The sequence below is a fragment of the Ambystoma mexicanum genome, chromosome 9, assembly GCF_040938575.1.
Source record: "Ambystoma mexicanum isolate Mex_15411 chromosome 9, UKY_AmexF1_1, whole genome shotgun sequence".
NCBI lineage: Eukaryota > Metazoa > Chordata > Amphibia > Caudata > Ambystomatidae > Ambystoma > Ambystoma mexicanum.
The window spans coordinates 1432098927-1432119531 of NC_090931.1; the positions used below are offsets into that span (position 1 = coordinate 1432098927).

Here is a 20605-nt window from a genome sequence, read left to right on the forward strand (position 1 = left end):
CGACACTGCATACTTTGTCCATTAAAACCCCCCGCTCAGTGCAGGATGCATCCCACTGAAATAATGACCCTTGACAACCTTGGGCAAGGGGACCTATTGTTCAATGACAAATGGTGTACTTTAATCTGTCCATCCACCAGCTCAGCCACAAAAAGGACTGAATCAAAGTATCCATTTCCATTGAAGCCGGACCACCATACAGGAAAAGAAATAAGGGCAAATATGCATCTAGGACAGATCAATGTGGGATTCCACCTAAGGGAAAAAGGATGGAAGGGCTGGAAAAAATACCCTCAGGGAGGAAAAGCAGGTGAAGTTCAGTGACAAGGGGGGCACCCACTTCTCCTAAGTAGAGAGCAGTTGTGATTGCTATCAACAGCAAGGCTTTAACAGACGCAAATATACGATCTTCCTCAGAAACAGGGCTGGAAGGGGGTGGGGTGAAGGGCCTCAAGGACTAAAGGAGGATCCAGGATGGAACCATAGAACATACAGATAGAAGAGATAGAAGGAAAGTGTGGAAGAGGTAAGAGGTGCACTGTTCAATATCATCAATATCCTTTAAGGTTCCCTGGCAGCCCACTGGGATCCATAAAAAAGAAAAGTCAATCCCAGTCCCAAAGCTTCCTTGCAAAAATCTCACATTGTAAGAGGCTCACCTATAGTTGACCAAGCACCTAGCTAGCCACCAAGCAGTGATGGCTACATACCGTTAAAGTAAATGGGTGTCTCGACTGCGACACAACAACTTCTCCTGATAAACTGATAGAATTCAGACCACTTCTCTTAGTAGCCCAGTAGAGTGGCAAATACATAGACTAGACTGATTGGAAAGGATCGACCATTTGAAGGAGGGCCTCTATTTGAAAAAAGCAGAATCCAGATTTTCTCCATAGTAGAACTATTATAGGAGCCAGAAGCCCATCCCTCCTGATCTTGTGGAAGAAATCATGGTGCATTGAGAGAGCATCCTCTCCCTATGCCCTACAACCTCTAGATCCAATCTGTAAAGAAGAAAGAGTGCATGTTGCTGAGACAGCTCAGCAAAGGACCTGTGCCTGTGCGTGCCAACTTTTATTCGTAACGGGAGTGTTAACAAGTGGCAGGGGCAGATAGTTAGGATTATGTGCCTGACTCTGCCTGGCCTCATTACAGGGACAGGGCTAGTGCAAGACAGTGGAGGTAATCTGCCTGACCTTATTCCTCATCTTCTTTGGCTCAGTAGTGTTGCAAATGTAACGTGGGGAGGAATTATGGGAGCTGTAGCTTCCTAATAAAATAAGCAGGGATAGGGGTTAGATGGGTTGTGGAAATAGGGGGATACCATGTCTCGCCATCAGGTGTTTCTCCCCCACTACCCGAGGATCCCCTACCAAGGTGATCATCCGTCGTTAGTCCACCCCCATGATTGGGATCCAAAAGCAATGGCCTTTCACTGGCCACCTGAATCTGGAATCCCCGGGGACCAGGTTGTGAAACACCCTCTGGTTTTTCATGTCCCTGACATAAGAAATATTACCCACACTCAATAGATATTAGGAAAACATATCAGAATAAGGCCCATAACAATAGCAAAGGGATCCATTCCTTTCAAAATGAACACCACAGCATGTGTTACAAATGGCTAGAGGACTCAAAGCCTCATGAAGATCCAAATTGCTAAAAGCACAGAAAATACAGAGCTGCAGAGAGTCGAAAGTAGATAGCAGCCAAGGTTATTTACAAAAGGCTGGGGCTTGGGTAAGCCAGGTGCACTACTTGACAACATCAAATAGTAGAATATGTGATTTTCCATGGTGTTGCTCGCAAATGAAGCTGGTGTTAAGTCTGAAAAAGATAAGGGGGGAGAAAGTAGTCAATAAGAGACAAGATAGCTAATCTTTGTCCTTGGTAGGCTGCCTGGAGCAAGGCGTCATCCACACAGCTTCTAAACCAGTTTTTAAAGTTGCAACATATGTCTTATGATTCAGTAAATGTGGAATGGAACCAGTCATGCTGATTAGCAAAATATGAAGTAATTGAATTATTGTGAAATGTTATGCTTTCTATTAAAGTGTGTTAAAAATGGACAAACTCTGAGTCTTTCCGTGTTACTTAATCATCTGTGGCATGAGGAATTCTCCCAGCCGGCTGAACTATAAAAGCTTTTTTGTTGTCTACAAAGTCACATCTCGGAGTGGCTTTCATTGAGTTATGGATGGTAAAAGTACTCTTCAACAAAAGGTTGGCTCAGTACTCTAGACACACCAAGCTCAGGCCCACATCTGGGCCAAGCGATCCCTCTCAGGGTGACCATTGCAAAACTGAAGCGTGATGGCTAGAACGTTTTGAATTAATTATAACCACTAGCATGGCTCTGGAGAACCCTCTAAACCATTGCTCTTAAGTCTGCTGTTCCCTTACATAAGGGGGAAAAACCTTACTCAAATCAGTCTTGTCCCTATTCCAGCCCAAACTGATCTGGAGTCACCATTCAAGGGAATTCTGGAGCCCGTGAGAAATGGGATTCTTCACATAACAGTTTGATATTCAGGTGACCAGATTTGTAGCACCTAATGACCAGTGGTGTGAGGTGCTGCAGTAGTCAGCGTGGCAGCCATTTTCCCATGGGCCTCATGGAAAATTGAAGGGGGGGGAGGGCAGACCTCAGGATAGTCTGCACTGGATTCTGAGACTTGTTGGCTCATCAGGAAGTATGACACAACTTTGCCTAACCTGTATTGAACACTCGCCCTATAAATGTCAACCCCTGGCAAGGAAGAACATTAGAATATGTGATATTGACTATCCATCTAACAGTGGACTGCCCCTGGAGAACCCTGTAGGTTTGTGTTAAGGCAGATGTTTCACAGCCCTCTGGTGAGGACATTACAACCACTAACCCTAAGTGGAAGCTAACAAGAAAGGGAAACAAAGCCTCTCTTAAAACTAGGTAACATTGACTGAGTGACAAGGCTGTACTCTCAAGTAGGGGTAGGAGGCTGAGCTCATAGTTTTGGGGTTTTAGACATCTTGTGGGTATTTCGACCATGTGGTGACTACTGACCCAGTGCTTGTCTAATATCCATAGACTGGTGATCGATTGGGTGGCCTGAGGGATCCTCTATGTACTTCCTCCAGGTCTTGCATCACGGAGACCTGGTGACACCCAGATCCCATGGTCTTCACAGTCCCATCACTTATATAATTTGGTCACAGAGGCGTTTTTTACAGTCAGTTCTCCAAACACCCTCTCATGCTAATCCTATCTATCCAGGCTCTCTGTATAGGTTCTGAGCTTTCCCAGCCACATGGCTCAGCCTGGAAATACCCTACTTGACAATAAAACGGGCAGATGAGTAAAGCCTCTTTCATATCACCCACAGAGTTGCATTCATCAGGTATGCATGCAGAACACCATAGTGGAGTGTCTGAGAGGCCTCAGCATTGGTGGAACAACCACTACACTCCCCAGAACTGTAAGTAATTTCTCTACAGTAAACAGAGACCTCTGCAGGGCTGGAAACTGAAGGAATATATCAAAAAGAGCAGAAACCTCCTGATTGTTTCCGAAATGCTATCATTAGCCTCTGTTTTAACCTGGCACACTGGGTAAACTGCTGCATCAGTACCAGTATCCTGCACAACCAATCAGCTCTGAGCTTTATTCCTTTACTGAAAGAAATAGTTTGGGCTGAGAGAAAACAGGTCCCAAGCCTTGCCAAGAGACAGGCTAGACTTTGCACAGACTAGCCACTGTTGGGCTAAACGTCTAGGGTTACATGAGAGGGACCCTGCAAACACCAGAGGCTGCTCTAGCCCATCAACTGATGCTGGTAAATGTTACACATACCCAGCCCTACAGATAAGGGTTGTATCAGCCCTTTTTACTCCCTAAAAATAGGCATATACTCAAAAAAATTAAAATAGGGTGTTCAAATACAAGAGGAAACAGACACGTAGGACCTTGTGCTGCTGTGTTCACCCACACAGCTCCCTGAACATGCTTGGACCAGTAGTGCACATAGCACCACAGGAAGAAACTATTATTACGCCTGACTGGAAGAAGTAAACGTATCTTTTTCAATGTGTATGAATAACTAGGGTGCAAAGGAATAATTATTACAAAAACCTTTCAATTTTCCAGGTAAAACATTTTTATCCGCTCATAAAATACTCCCATTGGGAATTGGACTTACATTTTTACTCCCTACAAAAATAATTGTACTACCAACTTTAAAAGATAGGGAGTAAAATACTCCCAATTGAAAATCTTATCTCGAGCACTGCACATACCTGCCAAAAAAGAAAAGGAGCAAAGGAAAAATGTCATATGCATCACAGTGACACAATGGTCACTGTGGCACCGATGGAGGAAGGGGCCACGGTAGTTCCATTACGTCTCTCTGCATTCACACAGCACCGTTATAGTTTATTTTCAAGATGGTGCCTGCTGGTCAGGATTTGTAGCAGTGCAATTATTCGGCACGCTGCTTTGCAACCCCCTGGATTTTCTTTTGGGGTAAGACGCTAGTTTTCCTCCTGCTCTCCTCTTGTTTTCTGCTCTTCTTTGGATCTTCCCTTTATCTGTTACCCTCGGGCCTCCTTTGGCTGCTTGCTCTTCCCAGCTGTTTTCCTGGTGCTCTCTCTCTCTCTCTGACAGTCTCTCCCTCTGCTTCCTGTGCATTCCTATTAATTGAGTCGCACTCACAGTGTCTGGCTTTTAGAGCGTACAACGTCCAACATCTGGACATTGCTAATTTCATCCAGGGTTTTTTCTGTCTTTTGGCTTTCCCCCCAAATTCATTGAGGCTCTGTCCCACTAGCCCACCCAAGTGTTTCTCCCTTACACCAGGGATACACCGTGGCGACTGTTAGGAAAGAGTTCTCTTTTGGCAACTTTCCCTCCATAGTTCTATGGACCCCCAAAAGTTGTGCTTTTCAAACCTGTCCTGACTTTTTTGCACGGAAGTGAATCCTTCAGCTTCACTTGCTCAATTTGTTATAGGGAAACTGATCATTCCTTCTGACTATCAGTACTCGAAAACTATGTTTCCCATTTGTTTTCTTACCTTTTACCTATTTGGTAACGTTTTAACAGTGCACACAGTCTCTTACAATGCAGTGCAGTGGGGATACTTTCGTATCACCCTAGTCTTTTACACTTGGGAGCTTTGGTTACTTTTATATGTCTCTAAAGACAAGTTGGTAGCAGCAATTATATTTTTACAATTTTTGTGTTATTTCTAGTGTGCACATTTGCATTTACCGTCTATGGCTATTTTTGCTTGTTCTTAGGCTATGTTGTTGTTTGGCCTTCTTCCTGCCTTCTCAGATCAGGAAATCCCATATAAGGACATGCACTTCACCAAGAAAGCTGTTGCTTTCATGAACTAGTGATGCCTTTGTGTGTGCTTGGCCCAGGAAGGGGATGGGACTGTCTGGTCCCACTCCACACCCATGGTGCCTGAAAGTCTGCGGATGGGACATAAGTGAAATCCACAGTGGTCCCTGATTGGACCACTGACTGGCTGTTTTAATGGTGCAGATCCTTACCATTGGTGGGCTTGGACTTGCCTCCAGGCAGAATCTTGGATAAGAAGAGGGCTCCTGCAGCCATTTCATCAGATCCGCATTGGAGCTAAGTATCCTGTGTAGAAGAGCAGCCGACTGAAGATCCGCGAATGACTCCCAAAGAGACCCAGCATCCCTTTCCTGCTTTTACCCTTAAACTGGTGGGACCAACCATTCTCGACGCGTTCTCAAGGATCCAGGCATTCTGAGCCTTCAGAAGTGTCCCTGGACCACCCGGTGGACTGACCAGCTCTCCAGTGGTCTACCGCACTAGAACTATTGCCATTCCACCTTCCTCACCGGAACTTCGGTAGTTGCCAGCATGTCATCTAAGTCACCTTTGTGATGAATTTCAGCCTCCACGCTTTAAGGATCCTTCTCTGGAAGGTCTTCTTCAACCGCAACTAGAAGGACGCCTACCTGTGTGCAGTGGCTATCACTGGAACTTGCCTTCACCCATCTGGTGAGGTTTCCTGAAGAGGTCTGCATTAGTGCCTTCTGCATTTCTTCCTTGCCATGGGTTGCACTCTGCTCCTGGAACTGACCAGAAGAATCCTTGCACCAGCATCTCCTGGGCACCTCTCAATGGAACCAACAGTGAGAAAGCCTACCTCCAGCAAACCCCCAGTCGACCAATCTAGTCATCTCGGAAAATCTGAGTCAGGGGGGTAAGTAATTGCAATGCATTCAACTCCCCCCGTTCTCCTTAGAATAAACCTTAGACTAAACTTTGGTTATTCCATTCCAAAGCTTTGTGATCATCGCGTCTAAAAACAGCAGTACCTGCAACATAGGGCCATAATTTTACTTACCAGTAACTTTGTTGATTTTCTCTGGAAAATTTCACCAAACAGAAGAATTGTTCCTATATCAGACCCTTTTCCTAAGAAGAAGCTTTGCGACTTTTGGGCACAAACCCCCACTCATCACTGGGGTTGGGCTTATAAAGTTAAGGGATGTTTCTTGACCTTGGTTCCATTCTACTGCATGACTACTTACCTTCCGTTTTGTTGAATACATTATTGAACACATTCCGTAGAATCTAAAGGTGATGGCATATATGTTTATAATTGAGATTTGTGTAACATTATCACCTGCTTGTTTCATTTCCTAGTGTGTGTTTTGGGCCTAGAATAAATATAGTATTTTTGTACTTACCTGTCAAAATTGAATTATTGTTTGCTTCACTGTGTGGACTCATTGTGGACCCCTGACCCCACTCATACTCTGGGGAGAATAGCCTTGACCGATCTCCACGCTTACCTTGATTGGGTTTTGGGTAACCTCTCAGAGTTACCCTGTTCACTATAACTAGGGTGGCCTCCTAAAATCTGTCCACCGGGCGAGATTCTAGAAATCCATCTTAACACCAGCTTATTAGGAGACCAGAATATACATCCACCAGTGGATTTGCCCACTGAGAGCATAAGTCTCCAGTCTCCTGAAGGTTGTTTTTGCACCAAAAAGCAAGCCGGATAAAACCCACGACCCTCCCTTTTTGATCCAATGATTTGGAACATTGCTTCCTTCGCCAAAATATCCTCGCTCCAATGAAACGAATGGTGTGCCTTCACTAGGTTCTTGGGAACAGGTGTTTTCTGCCAGCCTGAGAGAGGACAGAATTGTATAAATGCAATCTGATTACCCTGAGCTACAATGTCCAGACCTCAGCAGTCACAAACAGAAGCTGCACACAGCCCTGAAAAACACTGAATTCTACACCAAACCTCTGTGCTGATTAGAAAACACACCTGTCGGGAGACCTGACGCAGTCGGTACTGCTGTTGATGCAGTTGAGGTGGTTGAGCAAGGACCCTGACCATGACCAGGGGAGGAAAACCACCACTTCAGTTTCATCCTCTAGTAGGCAGTCCGGATGACAACAGTGATGAGAGTAGAAGAGTTGGCCGAAAGAAAAGTACCTCACCATCCTGCTGCCTGGTGGTGAGGATGAAATTGGACCCAAATCCTCTGGTTTCCCACAGCCTGCTTCATCGTCCCGTTGAACTGGGTCCTAGTGATCCTTTGGCCCAGGAAAGGGAGTTTGAAAAAAGACTACTTCTGGGCTTTATCTATTTTTACACCCTGCATTTGTCTTCTTTTCTCAACAGTGAAGGAGCAAACTCATGTGGAGAATCTTAGGTCATCGTAGCCTGAAGCAGAAAGATACCCTGCCAATGTATTCAGCATGAGGAGTAGGCTAGTACAGTCAGCACCTTCTTCAATAGCTGCCCAAGATTTTGGATCAACTCGTAAGCAGAAGCAGCATAATTAGATGTACCATAAGAATTGGGAAGATGCATAATCTGCTGCCCAATGTATCTTGGAGCTGAGCATCATCTCAATCATTTACCGCCATCCCTGACATTCTTGGCAGAAGGGAAGCAACCTAAATGGTTATGGGATAGTTATATCCGAATCTCTCATATGGGTGCACATGAAACAGAAACCGTGCAACAGTCACTTGATCTGTACCTTCCATTCATGAACAAAAACATTATCTGTTCCAAAACTGGGTGACCAGAAGAAAGGGAGGCTTGGAACTCCAATAAGCCTGACCTCTCCATGCACTTGCAAGCTCTTGCAAACCTTAATGAGAGCAAGATTCCAACTCCTCCGCCCATATCCAGAGATATGGTGCCATGTGGATTCCATAGAATCTCCCAGATCAATATAAGTTCACAGGAAACCTCAGATCTCAGTCTAGCTCTCATTGGCCAGAGATTTATCAACAGCGTTATGGATCAATTGTTCAATTTGTAATAAAGAGATGGCAGCAGGGAGGGCTTGATCTTCCCAGGAAATCTGTGTTGGGATTGGCAGGGGATCCATAAGATATTCAAGCACTTTGCCAGAGGATATGCAGGTGAATTTGTGGCAGATGTGCTGGCAATAATTCAGGCTCTGTCATTAACCCTGGGGAATAAACTGCTTTGGAAGCTGGCCGGGTTACAGGAAGGGCAACTAGAGGCACTACTAGGCCAAAGGGTAGAAGAGCTGCAGAATGATACCAGAAATCCAGAGAAATAGTTAAAGAATGATTCTTGTGATTTCCTGGTGTTTATTTTGAGCCCTGTCAGAAGAACCTGGCTGCCTTCCAACCTAAACAGGTAATAGACCCAAAGTGAACAGCAGTAACTTGTATTTTTAGCCCCTGTTCTTTATCCGACTCCAAACGGATGGCATGAACTGCCACGTCACCAGCATGCTACATGTGCAGTGCATGATGGGGTGCATGAGAAGGTTGTACTCACTGCAGTAGGTCACCTGATATCACAACCCTTCTTACCTAAATGTGTCACCAGTAGGACATCATGTGAAGGTCATGTAGTGCATCTGGTACAGAAGGATGGCAGAGTATAACAACAGGGTCTATTAGGGCTTAAAAAGCCAGGGTAGCAACTGCCTTCCCAAACCGTAAGCCTTGCCTCACCCTGCCCTCCTTGTTTTACCCAGAGGCACGGAGTTGCTGAGTGCCTTGTCCACCGCCTCCCCGCTGCCCCCTGGATTCCCATCATTTGTATCCAGGATCTCCATGCAGCCTTCCATCGCTGCCCTATTAAGAGGACAGACATTATTAATTATCTTATGAAGATTGAGTGTGTCCTGAAGAATATGGTCTACAACCACTGAAAAACCATCGAAACCGGTCAGCCTGACCAATTGTGGCTCCACCACAACATTTTACGATATCCCCAAGACCAACAGGGGGTATCGCACAAAATTGAACTCCTAACCCAGACAGCATGGGTTCACAGCACACCCCATAGCCAGTGGGCCTGTGCGGATTTAGAAGAAAAATTTTAGGTAAACTTGATCTGTTCTTGGGGCAACCACCCATTTGCAAAGAGCTGTTGAGTCACCAGGGTGAATAAAATATACAGCTAAAAATCCCGGTGCCTCCAACTCGCAAATGTTAACCAAAGTTTCTTGGTTTTTTGACTACGAGATCCAATCCCCCTCCTGTACTCACCTATTATACTGCTGGTTGCCCCCCCCCCCGTCTCCATCTAGGCTGTTGGTGACCACACCACATGCGGCATAAAGATCCCCGCAGGTATACAGTTGAACTCAGCTCCTCTCTCTCTCCTCCCCAGACAGGCACTAAACCTACTTCAGCCTGTGGTTAGACAACCCAACAAAAAAAAAACTCTTATTTTCTACCTCCGCCAGGGTTTGGGTGTCTCACCAGAGGGCCAGACCAGCTTCCTGTCCAATAATTAGGATCATCTTCCAATTACCACACACCACCTCTTGCGTCTTGCCTTGACCTGCAAGCAGACAAATAATTCCCCCAGTGAACCGTTTTTTGTGTTAACAGAAGGATGGCATACAGCGTGGCACACACCAAGCATGCCATCAACACTCTTAGGTGATAAGTTCCTTAATACGAATGTGAAAGCTACCAGGTGGAGTCCATGAGATAGAAATACAGGAGATTTTAGGCTGGGAGTGGGGTAGGGCTATTTATGCCTCCTGGTGAAGGGGCTCTTAATTGAATTATTAAGAAATGTTTTCTGAAAGTTATGGGCTGTGAATTGTGTTTCTGGAGATGGGGGCACCTCACCAGTGGTGGAGCTGAGGGCAGGTGAGAATGTCACCACTCCTTGGGTCCCTTCCCCATGAACTAGGGCACAGACTGTGCTTCTGAATGGGCTGGCACTTCATTTCACAATCAAATTGCACACTGAAGTGAGCTGAGCGGCACAGTGGCATACAGCCACCACTTGCTGAAGACAGTAGGCTACTTGGCAACCAAGATTTGATTCCTGCTCAGGCTTCTGTTTTCCTTCTATTTCCTGCCATGATCTGGAAATCCTGCTGCCCTGCATGACTGAATAGACGTTTGGGGCACACCACAGCATGCAAAAGGAACTTGAGAAAGGGTTTTATGAGCATGTGCATGTTTTTGAATGTCATGGAATGTGTATGTATGTATGCAAGAGTTTTAATGAGTGTGTTGGTGTCTTAAAAATGATTACACAATTACAATTCTGGCATATATTGTGGGCACATCATTGGGAAACGTTTTACAGTGGCAATGCAGGTATACATTGTTGGTGCACCATCATGAAAGTGCTTTACAGTGACAATGCTGGCATGTATTGTGAGCATAGCATAATGAAAGGGATTTATAGTGGGAATGCTGGCATATAGCTGAGTTGAGCTTTCAACTGCATAGAGTGGAAAAGGGGAAGTATGAGAGTTAGTAAAGCTCTACATAACTTAGTAGCGGAAAAGGACACAAATATTAATCGGAAATGGGGTGTACAGGAGAGCCTTTCATAATTTAGGAGTAAGTAACAGCAAAGATCTGAATCTGGAATGGAGGCATATGGGAGATGGCAATGCCTCTGATAACCTAGGATCCGGAATAAAGATCTGGATCTAGAAAGGAGGCATACAGGAGTTGGCAATACCTCTGATAACTGAGGATCCGAATCTGGAAGAGAAATGTAACAGAGTTCTTAGAAGATCTGAATATAGAAGATAGGCATACACGAGTTGGTAAACCCTTGATAGCTTTAGATCCAGAACCAATAAAGACCTCTGAAATATATAACCAAATTAGGGCCATGATGCCTTTGAGATCTGTCTCCCTCCTCAAGGAGTCTCGATTGGTACCACCACAGGCTATACACGGTCCAACAGCTGGACACATGTTTGAACGGGATTGAGTATGTTATTGTGTGCTACTAACTCTTGTTGACCTTTTTGACCAGTTTTGCTGAGCAGGCCAGGTAAGAAATTGCATGAAAGCTGAAAATAGACACATGACCGCTGGTAATGTTTTCAGAATTGTGTAATCATTGAATATTTGATAGAGTCAGGGGCATTTTCCAAAAAGATAGTGACATTGAGGATATCATGCAGAGATGTTTGATGTCACTGTCAGGGTTTTTTAAACTGCATCTGTGCCTTTGCCTAATGCAGAACCAGACAAATGCATTGCTGGATTTGCAGAGGAACTCAGAATCAGTCAAATGAACAAAGCTGCCCAAGAGAGTCTGTGATGGAGGACAAGGGGTGCAGAAGAGGTGTAGATTGTTCTGGCACCATATCCATCTCCTCAGTATCAGGAATGGGGGGAGATGCCTTGGTGACCAATTAATGTACCTCATCCGTATCAACTGCGCTCCACTGCCCACAAGGCCCCTCTCATCTCATTACATGAACTCAGGAATGGGACATGGTCCTTCAAGACTGCTCTCAACCACTCCTTGTCTCCCATGGTACCTACATTTGCATAACTGTAAATAAAGATTTAAAGGCATTGTCAGTCTGATGTCCCCAGTCCATGTTCCCACTTATGCATTTCCCCTACACCTCCTAAATCATATCCATTTCACTTATCACACTTCCTGATTGCAGCTCACCTGCAAAGGGATTGCTCTGCTACTGCGGCTTTGCTTATGTGCAGTGTTATAAGTGAAGCTTTCATTTCTTTCTTCATCAACATGTAGTCAAATAGAAAACACATGCTGCAACCCCCATACATTAAAGAATGATGCATAATGCTGACCTAAAACATAGGCTACCTTTCCCATACTGGGGTACTCTTACAGCTGTGCAAAGGACGACACTACTCTGCTGTTCTCATATTGAGCCCCTCTTACAGCTCCACCTGTGACCTTCAATCCTGACGTACGCTGCCATCTTATCTTTTATTAGTAGGACTCTCATACAGCTCCCCCTGTGACCATCAGTCTTGAACCATGGAGCCGAAGTATGGGGGTACAATTTAGGTAAATTAGAAGCAAAGATTATGAGATTGCTTTTCCAATGTCTCCTTCTCTCCCCATTGAATTTCCCTCATTAGAAATGTCTCTTATGAAAATCACTGGAGTGTTTGAATACAAAATGTCCATGAGGTATGACAAATTACAATGGGACTCATTATAAGATCGGCGGAATGGGTTAACGGGTTCCGCAAATGGGTGCGGACCCGTTAACTCCATTCTGCACGATTGCAAGCTCCCTTTGCGGGACCGGTAAGGAACGCCTGGTCAAACCAGGCGTCGTTACCGGGTCCTGTGAGGGGAAGAGGGAGCAAACAATGGGCCGCTCGTAATCGGCCCGTATTTTGCACCCATTCCCATTGAGCCCTATGGGGGCTCAGATGGGAATGGGGAAGGTCCGGGCCCGGGTTCTCAGAGGGAGGAATTACTGGGCCCTCCGTACTCGGAATGGCCCGGTAATTCCCCATTCTGGGAACCCCGTAAAGGAGCCCGGTTTGGCGGCAGCCATGGAGCTAATAGCTCCATGACTGCCGCCAAACTCATAATGAGGCCAATGTCTAGATAACAAGACTATCGTGAATGGATAGCTTTATGAAAATGTCTACCCCTACTCAGACAAGGACTTTGGGTTTGCTCTTTGTGAAACACAAGAAATGGGTTACTGAAAATATGTCCATTAATATGACTATGGGCCTCATCACGAGTCTGGCGGTAACCCTTAAATGCGGCGGTAGCGCTATTACCACCACATTTAAGGGCCCGCCAGATCATGACCTTGGCGGATTTCCTCCCAGCTCTGAGCTGGGGGGAAATCTGCATCAAATTTGCCGATTTTTGGCGCGTTTACCGCCAGTGTAAAATCCACCGGCGGTAATAGCGTGAATTTTCCCCATTGGGCCCAATGGGGAATGAGGAAATCCCGAATGGGCCCAAAGGGGAATGGGCAATAACCGTTCTGCCAAACCCGTGATCCAACGCTAATAGCGCCGGGGGGTTTGGCGGTAGGGCTATTAGCGACCGCCCAACTCGTGATGTGGCCCAATGTCTCTAGGACAAAAAAAAACATTGTTGTAAAAACACAATAGACAAACATTATCGTGAGAGAGACATATGTCATTTAGCATCTCTGTCCATCAGTGGAACTTTTATGACATATTGGCTAGAGAGACCAAATCGATGTACTTACCTTGACGCATACAGTAATAGTGAAAGCATGAGAAATTATCTGTTGTGTAAGTTAATCAGGCCGAAGTAATGGAAATCATAGGAGCACGTAAGCACTTGAAACGTGAGGAGCGCTCTTGTCGTCTATGTGGCAATAATGTTTTGGAAACTGTAGAACACGTCTTATGTAGTTGTGAGAGCAAGGTAATCCTGCGAACAAGAACAATGCGAACATACACAAACAGAGGTGATAACTTATCACTAACAGACATGTGGGTTGAGTTGATGTGTGGAAATGATGTCAATTTCATCCATCATGTTATGCGCCTTTTTAAAGAGATTATGGTCATTTTTAAACTGCTATCTGTTTGAGCTATTCAGTGATATTTAAGTATTTATTAAGGCAGATTGGTTTTAATTCATTATTGTTTAACCCCCAGCTGTCATTTAATGATGTATGTACACAAGTGGTTGCGTGTTGTATGTTATGTACTGAGCCCATTGTGGCTATGTGTATTGAAATAAAAAATTAAAAAATAGTGAACCTACACAGCTTCTCCAATAGCTCTTAATCCTTACCTGAAGTGCCCCTACTGTTTAAATACAGAGGCCCTTTAGATGACTTCTTAACATGCATGGATGTGTTTCATTAGCTGCTGTTATTGAATTGATTACTTTTTGTCTGCAGCCAAGAAGCTACATGCCATGAGTTATGATGGGTTCCTGGCCTACCTGCTCTCCCCCGAGGGCGCCATCTTCAACCATGAACACCGCAGGCTCTACCAGGACATGTCCCATCCACTGTGTCACTACTTCATCTCCTCTTCACACAACACCTACCTGATTGAGGACCAATTACGAGGCCAAAGTAGCGTCGAGGGTTACATCAGGTAAGAAGTGGAATTCAGAGGCGCAACAGAGAAGAGTCGAGATGTCAGGTGCCTTTGAGGGAGTAAAGTGCTCTCCAGATGATAGCCGAAAGGCAGGTCTAGATCTTTAAAACTATGAAGATGTTGACTTTTGCATTGGGGCACAGAGGAAGTACATTGTCCAGGTGTGAGAGATTTGTGGACAATCCGTGACTTGACATTATTTGCAGAATTAAGGCGTTTGAGGGGGCAAGAGTTAAATACTTTATGAGCGATGAAGTATTCAAAGCGAGAGAGGTGACATTCATGGATATGGATTTGATGTGATTTAGAGTCAGCTCTGTGGTGTCTTATGATTACAGACAATCAGGATTGTCCCCACTGTGTGTTCACATAAAACACACAGAGACACACACACACAAGCGCGCGCGCGCGCACTCCACCTCATTACTGGAGCATATTGCAAAGGAGATGCCCCTGTGAATCTCTTGTAAGTATTGATGAGTGAAGGTGCATGCTAAGGTCAACTTTAGAACCATGAGTGGTGATGAAAAGCTCACACCCAAGCAACCTGGGGAAACATGGAAATAAGCATTGGTATCAAGTGTAATTATGGTGGCAGGAAACTTGATTGTTAGCGTAAGGAGGCTTCTCAGAACTACAAATGGTGCAAGGCTCTGAGAAGCTAATCTTAGTGCACCTCCCAGATGGAAGATCTGTACAGCATAGCACAAAGATTGGGCTGTCTGGGCACTCTGGTACATAACAAGCAGCCATGCACCCAAGCAGGTCAAATAAAAGTATTACTACCAGCAGTTTGGCTGAACTTCACTTCGCATTTATTATTTTCTTATTTATTTATGTATGTATGCTTTAGTTACTATTGAACCTTTCGTCAGTGTTACAGTTCAGAAATATGAACTCCAAATTATACACAATCCCTTTTCTAAAATGTACATCCCATATTAATCATTAAAACTCCAATAAACATACACATGTTCATATAGTTCATAACAATTAAACAATATTAATGGCATTCACATTCTCAAATTTCAAATCTATTTACTAAAAACTCCCAAAATGCCACCGCTGCTAAGCTTAGCGAATGTTGGTCAGCTCTTAGTGTCTGAAACTGTTACAACTCACCCCACATTCATTTACGATAGTGCGCACATTTTGGCAAAAAAAGGGCATAACGTTCTATGTAAAGATGTTTGAATGATTCTGTTTGACCGGACCGCCTACACAGACGGCATGCTCTTTTGCCAATCCTCTTCTAGCACAAAGTCTGTCCAGGCAGGCTCGTCCATCACATTTAATTGACATACACATGTCATGCTTATTCTCACATGGAAACATCTGTAAGCATTTCTTTATTTACAAAAATTGGGATGCATCCTTATATATTCAGTTGGGGAAGATCTGCAACCCTTTTCTTGATAATCTATCGCATAATACTGTTTTTTTTCTTAAGCAACCCCTTATTTACATCATACCTCAATTCTTCTCTCCAACTGACAATCAGTTTCACTTAAAAAAAAACTCTCACACCCATCTGCCGTATTTTTTAATAAAACTGGGCCTCCCGTGCTCAAGATCTCCCCTGGTAGCAAAATAAATTATTACCCGGAGCTGCCTCTCTTGCCTTTTGCACAAGAGCTGCTTTCCTAATTTGGGCTAGAATATAAAGCAAAGCCAATTATAAAGCCCAAAGAACGGCTTGAAGAGGAAGATTTTGCGGATGATGTTAACGTGTTTTTTATGTCGCCTTTTCTAATCTTTCTAGCAAACCATGATGTGGTCTGTTTCTTAATTAAACACCATAGAGCAATATTTTGGCAAAAAGCCTTTTCTGTAGGAAGTGCTGAATAACCACCAAGTTGACGATCACAATATCCCAAATTTTCTGTCTCTAACCTTCAGTGGTTTTAAAGCATCTCTAAAAATATCTTAGCACTAGCTTTGGTGGTGTCATATATGAAGACCCAAATAAGGATACTCATTGGTCCCCCTGCATGACTGACCCTCAAAACGATATATGATTGAGGCATTTTTAAATTCGACGCACATCATTTTTGTTTTAGCTTTATTAATTTCGAAACTATTTTGACCTAAGTAAACATTCAGTCCCTGTAAACTACGGTGTAATCCTAATTGGGTATGATCGTTCACAATAACACTGGCAAAGTCCAGCCAGTTTAGAGAAGGGTCATTTGTCTTGGGTGGTACATTATTTATTTCCACAAAAATGTATTTGAGGTCCACCAAATCCAAATTAAAAAGACAGAGCACCAAAATGCAACATTGTTTTAGACATTACCATTAATTGGTTTAGACAAAAGTCCATAAATATTATGCCTAATGGAAATGACTGTATTAGTATAAAGAAATATAATAATTACATTTAGCAAGCCCCGGCCCGTACCCCATTCATTCAATATGGCCCAACATCTATATCTACCTTATCAAAGGGAAATTTTAAATCCTTATAAGACAAGAGCAAAGTGGTTTTACCCTTTTTCAAAGCAGCCTGCTTTAGTTCAATATTTTATCATGTAACATACTATAGCCCGCCCTGAATCCAAATGGAAATTGCTAAAAGATATTGGACTTCTCCATCCACAGATGTAACTCTTTTAGTATAATTGATACATAAACTTTACTTGTAAGATCCTGGAGGACTTTTAGACAGTCATTTCTAGGATTTGTGGAGATCACCTCTTTTTAAAACAGGAATTAATAAAGACTAGTCCATGTAGAGGGAATTCAATTTGATACTCTAATCTTCTCAAATAATGCTGCAAATATATCAGGCCACTCAGAAATTTGGGCTTTAGCAGCAATATGTGTAAGCCCACAAGGACCTGAGGATTTTGCCTGCTTTAATGATTTTAAAACATTTGTTGTATCGAACGTACAGAAGAAACCAGAGCATATTTCCTCTGTAGGCAAATCATCACTCGGCAGCCCCATTCTGCGATTGTGTTCAATTGAGGAGAGCATTCCTTACCATGAACATGATTAAATGAATCACGCAACAATATAACCTAATATATCTTGTTAACATCTGACGCCAACGCTCACCCATTTTAAAAAGTTTGTATCATTTACATTTGGTTTAAACTTGTGCTTTATTCCTTTCTTATGGTAAAATCATCATCCAAAGATGGAATGATACTACACCTATGATGCCCTTAATCAGAATGTGTAGCTCTTTTGTAAAATCTACTTTCTCTATCATACTTGTAAGCTCTTCCGCTTAATGAAGGCCATTGTCTAACAAAAACCAATTTAATATGAGAGGACCGTTCTTTCACAATCTGGGAACAGTGCGCTGGAGCAAACAGTCTATCCCAATGAGAATATTTAAATAACCTGCTCCCCATCATATCACAAATATATTGCTGAATGATCGGAATATTGCCGTGTGTCACCCAGACCCCACTTTTTAGTTCTATAATTTACCAATTTAAAGTAAAAAGCGTTTCAGCTCAGATACAACCACCAGCCTTTATTCGTAACTGCATCAGGGATATTCAACAAGGATGAGGCATCAGTACTTCACATGGTAACACAACATCCTCCAAAAAGAATGGGAAAACAAGGATTTTCTGCACCACTCTACTTAAGCAAGGTAGCAGTGCTACAAGAGACATTGGGTGACAGGATCTCCCTGAACTGGTAGCCGTAAGTGGCCAGTGCCCCAAAAACAAAATGAGTTAAACCAGTGAGTGAGTGAATGAAGGTTAAAATGACCTCACCTCCAAAAATCAGGCCATGGTCGCAAAGCAGTCAGCAGATATTCTGGGGGTTCAACTGAAGTGGATTGGGATCTCTAGGGATATTTTCTTATTTGGATAATCTTTCCCTCGCTTCCTTAAGCCTTGCATAACTACTGCTGGACTCTCTAGACTTTTTTTTACTGATGTTTATTTATTTATTTATAGCACTTTTGTAACACCCAGATCCTGGGGTATCACAGCGTTTAGTACAATAGACAGTGGGCGAAAAGTCAAAGCGAAATTAATCATATTTATCAAAAAGCCAAGTTTTTACAAGTTTATTTAAGGCTGGGCAGGATTGTTCATTTCTGATGGTGGCCGGAAGAGAGTTCCAGAGCGTAGGAGCTGTGACACAGAAGCTGACACCCCCTGCTCTTTTGTTCTTGAAGCGGGGAGTGTGCAGAGAGAGACGCTGCAGCTAGATCTTAGTGAAGTAACAAGGTGCCTCTTCATCGATACACCTGTGAGTAATAGTCAGTTTTAAAGTCAAGGCATGCTTGGATTGGTAGCCAGTGGACTTTGCACCTGGACGTAGAGATGTGGTTGGATCGTTTTAGGCCAACGGCAGCATGAAGTGCTATATTCTGCAGTAGTTGAAGTTTGGCAAGATTGGAGGCTGTTGTGCACATGAGTAGGACGTTGCAGGGGTCCAGTTTGGCAAGTATGAGTGCTCGTAAGGCAATTGCTCTCGGAGAGGAACTGCCTGCTCAGGGAGATGAGCCTGGTCGTATAGGCCGTGGCGGAGGCAAGCACAGGTGTGTGCCTGGCCATGGTACGATCCTCTTCAAGGTATACACCCAGTGTTTTTACTTGTTTCAGGACTGAAATAGTGGTGCCATCTATGGAAAAAGTGGAAAAGGCAGTGCCTAAGTTTTTTAGCCGGCATGGGGAGCCCACAATGAGGAGCTCTGTCTTTTCACCTTTAAGACAGAGGTTGGGGTGGCCATCCAGTTTTTGTATCATGCTGTTGACTCTATTGATAGTGACTGTGATGGGGATGAGAATTTGGTTATCATCTGCAAAGTTAGTATAGATGATAATGCAAATCAAGTAAAGGCTTGGTGTATGTTTTGTACAGTGTGGGTGACAGGCAGGAGCCCTGTTATACCCAAGGGCACAGGGATGGGGTCGGCTTTGGCCTCACCAATGAATACTCAAGTGGTCCATTCGCTGTGGAATGATTTGATCCATGCAAAGGATAGCCAGATTGCCAGCCTCATGGATATTGTCCATTTGGATTTTCAAGTCAGTGCAGTTTCTGTGCTATGTTTTGAGCGGAAGCCAGATTGTCTCATCCTAAGTAGAAGGTTTTGCTCAAGGAATTGTTGGTTTTGTGAGTAGGCGAGGTGGCCCAATATTTTAAGTAAAATGGGGACTGTGATGATGAGCGATAGGTGGTGGGGATGGAAGGATCTAGAGAGGGCTTTTTTAGGAGCACTGTGATCCAGGCTGCTTTGATACTTGAGGGTACTCTGCAGGCTGAAAAGGAAGCATTGGAAAAGTGAGTGATGATAGGAGCCTAGGAGGGAGCTCAAAGCTTTACTATGTGAGCTGGGCTTGTGTCTGTTTTGCAGTTTCAGGGTTTCAGAGATGTTATGCTAATTAGGACATGGACATGTGTAACGCATTTAAAATTGAAGGAAGAGGGTGAGAAGGAATGGAAAACTTTGATATGGTCAAAAACATTCTGCGTGAGTGCTTTGGCTGCAAGCATGGCTTTTTTAGCATTGATTTTTGTCACAAAGAGACTCCATTTTGGAAGACAAAATTGGAAGACAGGGCATTTTGTATGGTGGCACACCATGCTTTGTCGTTGGCGGTTGTGGAGATAATGTGTGTAGACGTCCCAAGTTCTCTCAGGATAGGGAAAAGCTCTTTGGAATTGGAGCTCGCACTAGAAATTCTAGCTTCATGGGAGACTATGGTTTTCTTGTAGGCATGGGAGGCAGTGGCGAGCACTTTGCAATTGCTGGGGAGGGGTGCCTTCTACATAGGTGTTCAAGGGCCCTATTTTTCCTGTGCATAGTAATAAGGTCATCTGAAAACCAAGTGCTATTAGGTATGTGGGGTTTGGGTGTTTTCAATTTGACTGGTGCATGAAAGTCAATGGTGTGTTGGGGGCAGGCATGATATTGGTTGGCAAGTTCCTTTGGCTTCTTGTTCAAGAGTGTGGAGCCAGGTTTGAGTGAAGTAATTATTGTAGGCTTAAGGAGCTCATGTGTCAACTAACGGGTATTCCATACTAGGATAAGGCTCAGGGCAGGTGAAGAGACTTTCTGGGGGGCGGCGATGGAGAGCTTGAAGTGAATGAGGCTGTGGTCCGACCAAGGTATTGTGTCAATGCAGGTGATATCAATGCAGGTTCTGGTCATGAGGATGCAATCTAGAATTCCCCCTTTGTTGTGTGTAGGATCGTATACCATTTGGGTGATGTCATATCTTCTAATGCTAGTGCAAGAACAGCAGCTTTGCAGTCGGATGTGTTATTGAATTAGAG

The 20605-nt window shown here is 43.9% G+C and overlaps 1 protein-coding gene across 1 annotated transcript in view; it reads left to right on the forward strand.

The window, feature by feature from the left end:
* PLCD4 (phospholipase C delta 4) overlaps positions 1 to 20605 on the forward strand; it is a 679750-nt gene that overhangs the window by 391570 nt on the left and 267575 nt on the right. Inside the window, exon 7 of the mRNA XM_069616847.1 lies at positions 14146 to 14347. Coding sequence (XP_069472948.1) covers positions 14146 to 14347 — 202 coding nt within the window. The remainder of the gene's footprint in view (positions 1 to 14145; positions 14348 to 20605) is intronic.